The sequence below is a fragment of the Chamaea fasciata genome, unplaced genomic scaffold (assembly GCF_029207755.1).
Source record: "Chamaea fasciata isolate MVZ Bird 193981 ecotype frontalis unplaced genomic scaffold, bChaFas1.0.hap1 SCAF_1, whole genome shotgun sequence".
Lineage (NCBI taxonomy): Eukaryota > Metazoa > Chordata > Aves > Passeriformes > Sylviidae > Chamaea > Chamaea fasciata.
The window spans coordinates 116978365-116993934 of record NW_027094086.1 but is presented as its reverse complement, the minus strand read 5'-3'; the positions used below and the strand labels follow the sequence as shown (position 1 = coordinate 116993934).

The 15570-nt window shown below is 37.7% G+C and overlaps 1 protein-coding gene across 5 annotated transcripts in view; it reads right to left on the bottom strand.

Moving 5' to 3' along the window:
• Positions 1 to 1141: 1141 nt before the first annotated feature.
• Positions 1142 to 15570, bottom strand: part of SATB1 (SATB homeobox 1) — a 92474-nt gene continuing 78045 nt past the window's right edge. For 4 of the 5 annotated variants that reach the window (XM_066194760.1, XM_066194744.1, XM_066194751.1 and 1 more), the window contains 3 exons: positions 5967 to 6170; positions 5373 to 5468; positions 1142 to 2860 (listed from right to left, as the gene is read on the bottom strand). In XM_066194760.1, coding sequence (XP_066050857.1) covers positions 2378 to 2860; positions 5373 to 5468; positions 5967 to 6170 — 783 coding nt within the window. In that variant the 3' untranslated portion in view covers positions 1142 to 2377. The remainder of the gene's footprint in view (positions 2861 to 5372; positions 5469 to 5966; positions 6171 to 15570) is intronic. The other variant, XM_066194769.1, reaches the window with a different exon arrangement.

The following is a 15570-nucleotide window of genomic DNA, read 5'->3' as shown; positions in this document are numbered from 1 at the left end:
CTAGCACCAGCTGCATGGCTGTACAAAGCAACAGTGCCATTTGAAGTAAGGGAAGAAATCCAATCATGATCACAGTCACTTCCCTTAATTTTGCCTTTTAGTGACCAGCATAGCTTTGGGCTATCAATAGTTTTATAGCTACTACAAGTCCCTTAAGTGAGAACATAGTTTTACTGCCTTTTTATTGCAATGCTATGCCAAATTACATATGTGTCCCTCCTAAGGCTTATTTCCCTCCCGGAGTGGTACTAAGGCTTTTTCTTTTCACTGGACTGGATCCCAAGCTCAAACCATGGTGCAGCCCCAACACAGTCCTGGGAGAAGCCAAGAGGTGCCGCAGCTGAGAGCTGCTCAGTGGACCCACAAAGACATTGAGACAAAGGAAAACCTGCAGCACTTTTAAATTTCCTTATGAGCTTAATGGAACTAAACTAAGACATTTGCTAAGAGTCATTTGTGCCTTTGAAGTTCACGTTGAATTTTGCAAACTTTTAGTCATTTTGGGAAGAACTGAGCTGAATCCCCATCCTGAATGTGTGTGAGCTATTTCTGTCCTAGGAGACCAACAGTGTGTACTCCATAACTTTTAGCTGCAGACTGCTCTTTAGCCTAGACATGAGCCTTGCATAAATTCAGAGGTCACCAATTGTTATGGCTTTATCAAGAACCTTATTAGTGATCATTAAAAATAATCTTGCTTAGAAAGAGATTGCTATGGGCAAAGCCCATCTTTCCTATTTATTTTATGACTATTAATGTGTTTTTTTAATGTTTATACATTAGTGCAAGGAACAGTGTTAGCATAATTCTAGTGTAAAATAAAACCAGCTGTATCCATTATAAGTGCATTACTGCCAGGAACTGTAAATATGTTTATGCCTGATAGCCTTCTGACTCAATAATATCCTGCTATCTCTGTTGGGCAGGCAAGTTTTTAAACCAAGAAAAGACAGGTTATGATTTTCATAACCAAACTGTGTTTCTTTTTGAAGTATGTTATCTAAATTCAAATTTTAAGAAGGTCATTAAAAAAATCTGCCTGTGATTTTAAAGGAGAACAGAGTGGTGGCAAGAAGGTATGATGTGCACTAAGAACAAGTTATTCCTCCCAGATACACACATACGCAGACAAACCCTGCCATATCATACCATACAAACAATTTTAATTGTGTAGTTACAGTCAATAACCACTCCTAGTCAGAACATTTCTGCATAAAGAAAATTGTGATACACTTATAAAAACAGCCAGCTGTAACAAAATAACTGGTGTTTTCATAGCAATAAACTCATAAAAAAGAAATACACCTTTATACAGAAAATTTATACAGCTGTAGCTTTAAAATTGATTGTAAACCAAAGGAAGACACATTGCAAACATCAATTATTTTCACATTAATTGCATAAGTTTCTAAGGTGATCTATTAGTTTTATTTACCTAAGCTTATTTGCATGATAGTAAAAATTGCATACAACAATAAGAGTGAAGCTTATAGTATGAATTGCTTGGATAACATAGAGCACTTTTTATAGGCAACTGTGTAAAGCACATTTTCTCTATTTAAAACTTTTAAGACACTTTGTTTTACTGCCCATCAAAATACATTTATAAATAGAAAAAAAAAATCAGTATGGTAACAAGAGAAGCAATATTACATTTAACGGAAACTTCCAAAAAAATTAATTACAACATGATGCTGCAGGATCTACAAATAAATAATGAGGACTAAATTGTGTTTCACATTTTCTTTTTCATTTTCTCTAAAACCATGTAACAATGAGAATGGAAAAAAAAATACAGTGACCTTTATTTCCAAAAGAAAACAAATCTGAATTACGGCAGTGCCATATAATACAAGGCATTTGTTGGCATATGTTATCTTTAAACTGCATTCCACAGTCTATAGTTCTTTTGTAACATACAATAGAACAAGAGTAACAAACTCTTTTTATTTTATTTTTTTAAATAAATGTGATTTTTCAAAGATCAAGTGTGGAGTGCTACAGTAATAATTAAAAAACAAGAACAAAACAAAAACGAAAAAACAGTAAATCACAAAAGTTGTAATGCTTGTCTGAAGGCTCCAGAATCAAAATCACTGGTATCATGCTTATTGGGTACACTCACAGTGTATCCAGTGAACACAAATTAATATCAAACAATCCTCAACGCTTCATCTGTTGCTGCGAAGCAGTTTGTAAAACAGAGTAAAACATCTAGTGCAGTCTGCATTATCCTTTTTTTCAACTTTTGTGCAAGGTTTGGAAGATTCATTGGCCAAACAATGAATAATAAGGGTTTTTGACAGAACGCAAGATGGAATTTTCATTTCATTAGTAAATACCAGCGGCACTGTTGAAAGAAAATAATACTTTTAGATCAGTCTTTCAATTCAGCATTAATCTCTGTGTTCCCTTCTACTGACAACTCTTCTTCTAGTTTAACTGAAAAAAGCGTGTTTGCATTTTTGTCTTGGATGCTGTCTTCTAAATCCTTGAGCAGCTCTTCTTCCTTGTATTCTGCAACATCCACCTCCAAACCAGAATTGTCCTTCAGCTTCCCATGGTGCTTGAGATAATACCGCTGGTTCTGAAAGAACTTGATAATGGTGTACTTGGGCAGGTCAAGCTGAGCGGAGAGAGTCTGGATTGCTTCTTCATCTGGATACAGGCCTACATCTTGTATGAAACTCTGTAGGATCCCTAGGGCCTCAACAGAAATCTTTGTTCGCGGTCGGGGTTTCTGACGATTTTCATCCTCAGATTCAGCTGGTGATGCTACTGTCGGTTGCCTTGGGGGTAGTCTGGGACCTGGCTGTTGTTGCTGTTGCTGCTGCTGTTGTTGCTGTTGCTGCTGCTGCTGCTGCAAGACAAAGAACAGCATTTTTTTGTACATGTATTCTTGCTCATATCTTGTTAGTGAGAAAATCCTGGGGAGGGAGTGGGGGCAAGAAATTGCAGAGCTACAAACAAAGGCTTAGTAAGTTTAAAGAACAAAAAGGAAGGGGAAAAAAGGAAGAACAAAAAGAACACCGTAGGTTTGCCGGACCAAAAGCACCGAGGATACAACGTTGGTGTGGTTTAGCTGACAAATTTTAATGAACACGCCCCACGAGTCAAGCGCAGACAAGACAAAATGCGAAGTAGGTGACATAGTATAGGATTTAGGATTAACTTGACCAGCTTAGCCAGAACTGTAGCAAGGGCAAAGTGAGAAAAGTGCCAGATGAGGGCAAACGTGTCGGAGCTCTGCCAGCAACGGCAGCTGCTGCCCAAATACAAGGGCTGCAAATCTCTAGCAATAGCTAGATGAAGGGACTGAGGAGTCAGGGGGAAGGAGAGAATTTTAGCTCTTAAAGTACAGAAGCACCTCACTGCTGATCTGACCTCGGCATGCACCGAAGTCTCGTCAAACTTGCAAACATTATGACAGAATGTGCTGGCTGGAAGCGCCTAACATGACGCTGCCAAACCCGGCCTCAGCAAGGACAAAGGGATCTGGAGGTAGGAAATCTGTATTTTCCCTACTGGATCTGACCTCTTTTGCCTGTGGTCGCTGAGCAGGCCTGTGCTGCCCATAACCCAACAAATAAACAGGGAACAGACCTATTTACCTGCCTCTGTGTTTGTGCTGGGGATTATTTAGTTAATATTTATAAAGTACTAAGATGCAAAGCTCTAAATAAGTTGCACTATTATTATTAGAAGGGAACATGCTGCATTCCAAAAATTCAGGCAATAAAAAATGAGCCAATATGCACATCAGAAGAATAAGATAAAGCAAATCATGATGTAAATAATTAACAAGAGCTTAAAATGAAGTTTTGCAAGCATGGATTCAGAAACATTCTTAAAAGGTGAGGCACTGAGCCCTAGGGACAGAAATGTTTTTCTCATCTACCACCAGAGTACAGTACACTATAAGATCATGCTTAAAATCAAAAGTAAAGTTATCAGCTACTGTTTGTGTTGACAATTCTTTTGCTGCACAGCACAGGAAGCACTGGTTAGTAAGATATTTTGGATCAGCAAATTTCTTGTCATATGGTACAAACCACCAGTACTTATTAAAAAACAACCACAGCAAAACAAGCAGTTGCTATCACTGCATTTTATTTCCCTTTGAGAGTCTCCCTTCAACAATTTTTTGTGTTTTGGTAGTGGTTTCCAGGCTTCTAGTGGCAGTTCTTTGAGACCCAAAAAGGCACAAAATGCACAAATGGTATAAATACTGGAGGGATTAAAATTCTGTCCACTTCATAGGGACTCTTGAGGTTGTGGAGACTTTGCAGAGACCTCCACAAACAGTTCAGAAGCCACTGCTTCAAGCGATCTCATATTTTAAGATCTGACACAAACACTCTGGAATTAGGGCTCCTTCCTCATCCCTGTTCAGATCCTTTCATGTTTTATGGTCTGTGAGAAGTCCCATTCAAGGCTCCAGTCCTGAAGAGATTCAAGACTATTCCCAGCACATTAAATTCTTACAAGACTGGAGGCTTTGTATACACAGTTTGAAAACTTGTGTCTGAGCTACATATTTATGCATCTACAACAATTGCCATGTAGAAGAGCCGAGACAAAACACAGGCCCAATCTCCCAATCCTTACTCTTACAAGTCATATTAAGAGATTACAATGCAATTGCTTATGTGAATAATATTTATGAGATCAAACACACAACTTTTATCAACAAGGCAAGAAAATCTAAGTAAGTGGCATAGTGGTTGAATGTTTATACTGTGCATAAGCTTCTCCTTTTATCCCCTTAAGAAGCGATTTTATTAAAAACAATGTACATTTTCAAACAAGTGCTGTTTTATTACTTAATATAGATCTTTCTCTCTCTTTTTGCTAAATCAAACAGCAAGTTTCCAGGCTTTCACAATTATTTTAGTACTTGATATCCTAAGGGATTGTCTTATTCAGTTTGCTTTATCTTTAATATACACTCATGTTGTTTCTGGCTGCGAGATAACTCTATCCTTCCTAGCTTTGTAAATGTTTTTCTGTATAGGTAATACAAGTGATACACAGGGTCTCAGCTGAGGTTGGGAAAGCATGGGGTAATATGTGCCCTTTAAGAAGGAGCAGTTACAAGGCTAACCTCAGGCCTTTTGTGAGAAGCGATTAAAGAGTCCCCAGCTCAGAGAGACAGCAGTCCCCACTGACAACCTGGGCTACACAGCTTAGCACAACTGCCAGCTCTGCTCCCGGCTGGCAGCGCCTGTGCCAGCAAAAAGGGTGCGTGCAGCTCTTGGAGTAGGCTCTGCTGGAGCTGCCCTGAAGCAGAGGGCAGCTTTTCCAAGCCTCATGGTGTGGGTCTGGCATCCCCTCCTCTTGGTCCCTGACATGGTGCCCTTGTGCCGGCTCACCTGCGGAGCAGCACCCAGCCAAGGTCCAGTGGTCAGCAGGCCTGGTAGGAAAGCGCCTCTATGCTCTCCTTTCCCAAGGGTGGTGGGAGAGGGGCTCTGAAGGAAAAACAAACAAATATTGACTCACCCCAGTCTCAGCTGGGGTTAAAGTGGGATAAGGAATTCCCTTCCCTTCACTCCTACCCAGGATGAGCAGCCACTGCTGAGGGTTCTTGCTTAGTTTTCAAACAGTAGCACAACAAGGTTGTCCTGCTCTGTTGGGAAGACCTTTGACACCGGTGCCACATGCCCGTGCCTTTTGGCCTTGGTGCCTGTCCAGCCAGGCACAGCCAGCATGGGGCTCACCCTGCCCTGCACACACAGCTGCCTCTGTGCTACCACCACACATTTGCAAACGCCCAGCGAACCGAAACAAGAACGGTGGGTGGTCGCACGGCCTCCTTTGAACTGCGGTGGTGGAGGGCAGCACACTCTTATCTTGCACCGGGAGACCTGCATTTAGCCTGACCAGGAGGGAAGAAACACTAATTTCCTTTGCTCCGTTTAAAGCTTTATTTACTTAGTGCTCTGCGGGATTGGCCAAGGTAAACTAACCTGAATCTGTTCTGCTGGCACATGGATAATGTGGGAAGGCCTGTCACCATGGTGATGAACTGCATTGCTTTCTTGTTCATAAATGGCATCGCGTTCAGGCTGAGGAAGACTGAGGAACCTTCGGATCATGGAGAGATTCTCCCAGAGGGTCCTGTTCTCTGGTGATGGATCTTCTTTCCAACGTAACAGCTCACAGAGCCATCCCTTGAAGATAAAATCAGCAGAACATTAGGGTTTTTTTCTGTCACACTGCAAGGGGCAAAATGAGGGTGAAAGGAGTACTTTAGAGGTGCTGCATTCTCTCATGCTCTCACCTGATCAAAAGGGCTTTCAACTGCTCAGGCTGAGTTTAAAGCAAACACCAATACACTGAGAGGCTGCCCAGCCATTTCACAGACACCTACCAAGCATAGGTATTTTGGAAAGCACCTTCCACTTGGTCTCACACCACAGCACTGCTGTTTGTTTGCTTGACTGTAGGGCTCCCTAACGTAAATCACAGCAGTAGAGGAACTCCCTAATATCCTTTCAAAAGACAGAAGTCCTATGACTAGATGCAGTCAAGCAATAACTTCTTAATTTCTGCTACAAGAAGAGGTTTCTCTGCAGGTGAGCTTATTTCAAGTGATACATACCTGTTTCCAGAATGTCCTCATAGACCCAGAAAAAAACTAGTCTCTCAGTTTTACATACAGGATTATCAGGGGCTGGGGGGGAAGGAAGATGTGCTCTAGCTTCTGATACACCATTTATACATTTCCACATCAAGGACAGCAAGGTGCCTAAGAGTCTTCGGGACACATATTATGAAGTCAGCAACAGAATCCCCTGCAAGAACTGAAGCAGTTGCTAATTTGCTTCCGAAAGAGATATATGAGTTCATCACGAAAATTTAATGTTTCCTTACATCTTCTTAAAATTTAATTGAGGATTTTTTTCTTAACTGTGCACTGGTAGTTCTAAAAGAGGAATGTAAACCCTCTAGCTAGGACAGAGTGCATCAGAAGGAATTTTCTAATATATTAAAATTTAGGAACAAAATATTACATGTATAAAACATGCATTTTTCCTTTATTTTAGCTTCAAGGATCTGTTTTCAAAAATAGGTCCATGCAGTTTTATTTCTTAATGCTGTAGGAAAGATAATGTGACATTTTATTGAATCAACAAATAATATAAATGTACAGAAGCTTTTAGATCCTTTTTATATGTACCGGTAGTGGATTAATGGTTTATCCAGACTGGTTTACTAACAGATACAATAGACACATAGATATGATATAGATATGTATTTTTTGAAGATACTCATATCTTTAGCTAACAGTTAATAAATATAAATGCTTATACATATATACATATGCTAATATAAATAGTTAATAAATGCAGTGTAAAAATATTGCCACAACAGGAAGAGTAAAAGTAAACAAATAATGTTAGTGCATTCATATTGTATATGAAAATATTTAGTGAGTGTGTATAAAAATTAGAAGTATATTTTTTTGGATATAAGTGGAAAACTGAACAAATTACACAGAAGAAAAAGCCCCCAAGAAACTATCAAAATGACAAATGTTATAGAGACAGTGGTAGCAGAGCTGAAAAAGCAAAAATGTAAATGGGGCCAAAATCTGCCAGGTGCTCATGAGGTGTACTAGGGAGGGAGCAGAGACAGGGGAGAGCAGGGGCAGCAGAAGGGCTCCCCTACACCCTAGGGATGGAGCACTCTCCATTCCTTGACCATGCACTTGAGTGGGGATGCTGAGTATTGCCCCAGGGTTTAGCAAGATGACTTGGAAACACGGCCAAATGCCTTCGCACACAACACACCACACTCAGCCTGTCCTGGCTGGAATTGTATGGCATGTTTTCAAAACAGTAGCAAGGGTCTCTGGAATCTCACTGGAATGTATTAGCAGGGCGAGATCTCCCTGCCCCTAACAAAAACAACATGTAACTCATGGCTCTCTGCTCACCTTGCATCCACGGGAAAAATGAGTGCTGGATTATACTCAACAGTAGTATTCGTTTATTGCAGTAAGTTAAAAGTGGTGCACTCAGAAAGCAGAGGTAGCTTGTTGGGGATGGAGGAGAGAAGATGATGAAGAGATCTTTTAACTGAAAAGCAGTTACAAAATTCTTTATTAAAGAACCCCAAGGCCACAAACCATCCCATGCCAAATTGTAAAAATTATCCTTTGGTTGCCTGGAATCTGCACTGCTTCACACTGAAACCATTGGCTCTTTTTCTAATAGTGGTGAAACAAAGAACAGAGCTGTCTATCATGACAGTTTGGTGGAAGTAGAAAAAAAAAAAGACAAGACAACCTGTCTCCACCCATGACATCTCTCCAAGGCATACACACAGCTGGAAAAGAAGTTGCACCATGCATTTAGAAGCTGCACGTTTTGTCTGCTGACCATGGAAATCACAGGGTTTGTTTTTTCTTAAAAATGCAGTAGAAACACTTTATAACCAAAAAAAAATCCAGTAGAAAAAATAATTCCTAGGCAAGGACATTTTCTGTTGATTAAATATATATTTCACCACAGCTTTTGCTAAGAAATACCTTCTGCCCTTACTGTCCTTTCTGTTTCTGTATTTACTAGGTCAGACTTTATTTTATTAACTACTGATAACTAACGTATTTCCAGTATTTTTCTCTCAATTTTTGCACTGAAACAATACGTCTAATTCCTTACTCAAAATTATTTGGTGAATTGTAACCTGAAACATGTCTCTGCTAGCCTTTCAGGGATTTTGAGATAATGAAGACAGATACTTCTGCTAGGGTACATAGAAAAGATTACTGTTCTACCAAAACGTCTCCATTCCACTTGGCACATTTTTAAAGAAGTAGACACACTCTGATGAAACATTTGATGGAAAACATGGAAACAAACAACTGAATTATTTTACAATTACAAGGATAGAAATCGTATTTTGGTCTTCATGGTTTATTTCTGTACATATTTATGAAAGTTGATCTCACCAATGTTCTCAGAAGAGATATTGGATGGACGGCAAGAGAGGCTGTAGGGGCTTACTTTGTTAAGAGAATGAGAACTTTATACCAATATGCTTTCTTTTGGTTCAAGACAAACAAAAAAATAGAAGTATTTAATTTAGTTTACAGTTCAGAATTCTGCATATGAAACAAATCTCCTTCATAAAAGTCACCTACATGAGAAAGTATGAAATGTTTTTACAAAATTTAGAAAAAGTAATCAATCACCCATGGACTTTTCTAATGGTTAATTTTAAGTTCTGTAAAATTTATAAGTTTTGTTTCCATTTGATCTAAAAAAGTATGAAGTGCTGCAGATGATGCAGTTGAATTTACAAGTGAATGTAACATGGCTGGTTTTCCTCCTTTCATGCTTTTTTAAGCCTAGAGCAATTTCTGCCTAGTTTCCTTTTTTTCTTGTCTTTTTAGTTTTACAGGAAGTGGAAACTACCACAGAATAATAAGGAAATATTTATAAATCAGATTAGATCACAACTGGTTTATACAGCATATAGAGTGCATTGTTAAGAAAACAGCATTAAAATAATGAAGTTGATACGTTTATGCAGAAAGGCAAACCCCCCAAAACTCAGAAATGACATTGGGAACAACCTTGATTTTAAAACAGAGTAAATTTGCCAGGCAACATTACACTGAATATAAAGAGAGTACAAAGCAAAATATAAACATTAGCCACATGTAAATATGTTTGGAGAACTTTCAGGATGTTACTACTTTTCAAACTGACAAAGTTTAATTTGACACCTTCTGTTCTAAAACCTTTGTTTCTATTCAAAATCACGCCTTTAGCTGCTATCAATCACTATGCTCTCCCTATTACTTAAAATACTGGCATGGGCCCTGGATAAGCTGAAAATGCCATGCAGATGAATTCTGAGATAATATGTTCAAACCTGTTATATACAACACAAATCCTGTAAAGTTATGTATTGTAAACCTACATTTATTGGGAACTAAAAGTCTTAAATCCATCTGCTACAAAGAAAATACTGTTATGCACTTTCAAGTAACCAAGTACCATCTGCAAAGGTCTTGCTACAGTAAGCAAGAAAATGGTGAAAAAAAAAAAGATGCTAAACCTAAGATATTTAAAATAAATAAGAGTCTTCTGTCTGGTTTTCTGATAGGGATTTAGTAAAGAAACACAAGACATTAGAGAAAAAAACCTGTGAAAGCTGAACTGCCAAACTATTGCAGGAAAAGCGCAAAGAGGATAACTGCCAAAACTTAGGCTCTGCAATACCCATGAGCACGCTTATTTTCAAGAAAGCATCTATGCATTTTATCTATATATCCAAATTCTATTCTTTACAGTTAGACCTCTGCTGTGCTTAAATACAATCTTCTGCTCTTTCACATAGAGTTTTTAATAAAATATTCTTCCATCCTTTTTTATTGAAAGGAAAAAAAAAAAAATCTACACCTAAGGTGTAAATACCTACCTAATTACATCAAAGAGGATAACATAACAATCAGGAAAATTCTTCTCTGGCCAAAGCTTTCCAAATCAGAAACATACACATCTAGTCTGAGAAGGAAGGGCTACAAGGTAAAGCAATTGAACTTGCTTGGTCAGTTTGTTACAGTGATAATAATTTGCCAAATGATGAATATTTCTTACAGAATAACAACGACTTCAGCATTTTTTAGAAAGGTTGCAGCTTAAATCTAAGAAGGGAAAACATTTTAGAGTATCAATGCTAAGACATGCTCAGGTTTTTTTGGTTATAGTATATTTAAGATTATTTGGTATCATTCTCTGGGACATATAGCAGAATAAAAATATATGGTGTTAAAAGAAATCAATCTAAATAGGGAGGTATTTGATACAAACATTTTAGCAGAAAGTGTGAATTGCATTTCAGCATCGACTCTGAACAAAGACTAAGTACATAATCCATTAAACAGTACTTCTAACTAAAAAAATCTGAGTATTGTAGACTAAACTAAAGTAGGCATTTTGAATGAGCACATTTTCAGCAACTAACTAGAAAGGTAGCAATTTATCATTCAACAAATAATTTTCTACTTTTAAAAGAATCTGTAAGTGTTACTTATGCTAATGAAGACTGTTTTTAATCTGCCCACAAACATGCTAATAGAGGGCAATTTTTTATTATTTACAATGCTGAAGGCACTCCAGTTTATAGAACGCAGATATGAAATTACACTTGGTAAAATGGACTCTTAATTGTCTGAGCAATCCAAATCCTTCACCTTTAACAGGAAAGCTTATAGACAAAACAAAGGAAAAGAACTCATGGACTAAACTTTAAATATTGACTTCTTCCCCTTCAAAAGCCATCCAACTTGCTTTACAATCTCATTATTGTTCCAATGGGCTGCACTCAGACACTACTATTTTTTTACACAACAGATTCCACATATACAAGAGAAGAAAAAGGGCCAACACAACCACTACCATATATGCATATAGTATTAGTCTTTAGTATTAAACTTGTGAGCTGCACAATGCACACAAAGGTTGCTTTTGGAAAAGTCATAATACTTTGAGTGAGATACATAATGGTAGCAAAGGAGTACTGAAAGCATTTTAAATTATTTACTAGGTTAAAAGGGTGAAATGGTACTTTAAATACATCAAATTTCATCATCTGGGCCATTTTTTGGTGGCAAAGTGGTATTGATCTTTCCAAATGCTTAAAATTAACTATTTCCAGAAGGTCATTATTTGATTAAAGGCATTAAAGTTGAGGGCAAGAAATGATGCACTTTGTCTTCTTTCCCATTCAAATAATCGTGTAATTTAATCAGAACTATCCCTTCATGTCGTGTAATAAAAATGTTTGTCTTAAGATATTGTTCTTTACCTAACATATTAACCTTTAAATGTTATGAAGTTCTTAAGAATAATCTCTGCTTAGAGAAGATTCTTCCATAATGCAATGAAAGGATCTCCAGCATTTAAATTGATAAGGCCAAATTTCCCCTACACATTGATTGGAAAATGCATTAAACCCTTCATCTGAGATTTCTCACAGTGTTGAACAGGATCAAAAATTCAGGGAGTTCTGAATCAGTAAACTCATGCATATGGCATTGAGAAGCAAAAATAAACAAATGTCACTTCAGCACAAACAAATATGACCAATAGGTAACAATGGACACTGCTTTAATTTCTCTGGGAAATGTTGTTTGTGTTACATTTACATTATCTGAAAAAACAGAACAGGGAAAACAGGGAACATCCACTGCAGGCTAAGAACAGAGCATTTAATTCAAAATCCCTTTTCATACTAAGATCCCTTAAATCTGACTTCTTTCTGTGTGAAATACCTGTGGGTTCAGATGTGGGAACAAGCCTAGATGACAAGAGCAGTCCTTTTTACCCTTAGATGTTATTCTAGAATTTCCTGCTGCAGGAAAATTTGTTCTGACTGCAGGTTTATCTTTCCTAAAATACATAAAGTGTCCTGGCTAGCTCCTATGAAAGCTGAATAGACCTAAGAGCTTCACAGAAGAACTGAAGTCTATTAAAAGAAAGGTCTTAGGGTATTTTTATAAAAAATCTGGGAAAACTAATAATCTACCAGAATTAGCAATTTTTGATACTGACCAAAACATTTGTTAGAGTTCATTTTAGCTTATTTTTTCAGGAAATATTAAGCATTGACTTCCTTCTGTGAGGCATATAGTTTTGACTAATTTTAAAAACTGCAGTGAATGTTCAATACTTTGGGATTTCCCTACTGTTGTAAGAAAATTGTGCATCTTGAACTTAGGAAGCAAAAGCTCATTTTCAGCTGGTTCCAGAAGATGAGTAGAGATACCAGAACATGAATTCTCTATTGGATATGTGGCCTAAAGTAATAATAAATGTCCCCAGAACAATGGTTGCATGAGTATTTTATTTACACTAATCAGCCTTAAGTTCCAGGCTTTGTCTTTGAGCATTGTCCTAAATCAGAGAAAGTTTGAAACCTGAATCTGTGGCCTTTATCTCCAGATATTCCTGGTTCATCTATTTTACTGGCTTCCATTATTAGAACGTTGAAAAGGAATGCCAGATGTGGATTTTAAGTAAATCTGTATCTACCATCATCATAGATGAGATTTGAAACTGAAAACCCCACAACCTCACAGGGCTTTTCAGAAGAAAGGTAAACTTCACTGGCAGAAAAAAAGCTTCCTTTGAAGAATGCTCAGACAGATTATGCCATTACTTAACTTTCTTATCCAACCTATTATTCAGCTACACCATCTGCCTGCATGGTACCTCCACCTTTCGTCTGTGGTGAAAAACAAATGACCAAATACTGAGCAGTGACACACAAATATTTAGCGATATTTTAGGGGAAAAGGATTCCTAATGTCTCTTCATCCCTCTACCTTTTCCTCTCCCTAGCTGCAGCATTTCAAAGTTATATATATATTTCTATTCTTGTAAACATCCAAACAAACAAATAGGAAAGGGGAAACATGCTAAAGCAACCGCTAAAATTCAATGACAAGCATCCAAGTACAGAAGCAAAATGACGTGGAGAGCTGTTGTGCTGCTCCCACAGCCTTGTCCTGTGTTTCCACACAGAGCCATGGTGAGTGGCAAAAAGCCAGTGCTTGCAAAAAACTACCTAGATTAAGGTCTGAGGCTGTATCAAAACTGGTTTGTGTGTCCCCTGTGTATGAGCACTGCAGGCACCACCAGCTCATGGACAGAAAAAACCTAACCTGTAACTCTAAGCCTGACTGAAAACATAAGTGTCATTACTTTTTAGTTGAGTACAGAGGAAATTCAATAATCTAAATGAAGGGCTTCTCCCAAGCTTGGTTTCCCTGCTGTGAGCTTCCTTCACCTTTTCTTTCCCCTGTTCAAATGTATCATTGCTTTCAACTACCTAGCAATGATAGATAGGCACAAGCCCTCATCAAAACCACAACGTATATACCGTTGAAAATCTTATATAAAATGCCACTACATTCACATGCAAAAAAGAGAAAAACGTCATAGATGCAAAAAATAATGGGTGAAGCTTTACCCTGCCTTCCTCTACCCCAGATCCTTAGTCTTTCACACTTGATTCAATTGGCACTGTAACCATGAGAGAACATCTGAAAAAAAAGGACTTGACAATAATAAAAAAAAACTAAAAAAAACTAAAAAAAACTAAAAAAAAAAAAAAAAAACCTAAAAAAAAAAAAAAAAAGAAAAACCACCTGCTAATTATTAAATAAGCCAGTCTTAGTCTGGTACATTACTTTTTATAGTACCGTCATATAAAATGGGTCAGTGGGTTTCACAAAGGGTGACTGATAGTATATAACCCTTTATCTTTTATTTAAGCAGAAAGAAGTACTGATTTCACTGCAATATCAATGCGTCCCTTGAAAGTAAATACAACCCTAAATTCAACCACGACCCTTAACAGCCCACATTTATTTATTCTTAAACATGCAATCAATTTTGTATGGCAGCTATATCTGCAGTTTAGTTAGAGTCTTTAATAGAAAGAGCCTGGCAATTTTAAAAATCTTTTTTACTACTACCAATTTACAGTGAACAGCAAATGTTTATTATTATATTGCTTAAAGAGATTTAACATTTGCTTTGGGGGAAAAGACCTCCAGTAAAAGAGCCATTGGGCCAAAGTGTCACTTTTGTAATTACTTACATGTTTACCCGTCATGTTGTTATATATTAAAAAAAAAAATAAATTATAATTTCCCAGATGGAGCAATTTAATTTCATGGCTTCTTGTCACATATTTTTTTCCTTCCAGAATTCATTTTGGATCAGGGGAAGATCTACCACACATTGAGGAATCACAGGCTCAGATATTTGGACTTCGTTGTAAATGCAGTTCAGCTGACAAGATATTCCAACAAGTGACATCATTCCAAAACATACACAGCTCAAATCCATTCTCAGACATCCCTTCAAATTTTCACAACCTAACTAAAAGCTTTCATATAGACTTGAATTAGACATTTAAATATTTCTGAGAAAATGTCTTGTCTCTTGCAGTTAAGCTGGATTCTGTGGCACTCAGTTTCACTGTGAAGAACGCTTAATGCCCTGATAATGCCAAGGGTGAGGGGAGTCTTAAGGAAATTGAAAAGAAACGTTCCTCTGACTTTCCTCCAGATTTTGTTAACCACAGAAACAGTCAGAAAATTAATAATGTTCATTATCTCAAAGCAGATTAAAAAAAAAAATCTTTAAAATTCACACCTGTGAGAGTTTGATGCCTCCCAGCAAATGAGAAGGGAGCAGCCAGAAGCATGTATCTCACCCATGGAAAAAGAAAGGCAATGAAATCCTCAGAAAGCTAAAATACCCTTACTTGGAGCACAATTGCTTGCGGCAGAAACCTAAAACAATAGGAAAGCTGGATCAAAAGGGAAGCTGGAGAGATCAGGTTTCTCTCTCCTGGGTGGGAACCAACACAAGAGTGCTTCCAGGTAGTTTGCCGTGAGGATGAGGTCAAGAACAGCCACAGGGGAAAAGTTCTTAGAGAGAGCAGCTCTTAGTGTTACAATTTTCCTCACTGGCCAAAGAGAGTGCCAACCCAGCTGAGTCCCAGTCCCAGCTGTATTTCCAGACAGCAGCTTCGGCAGTA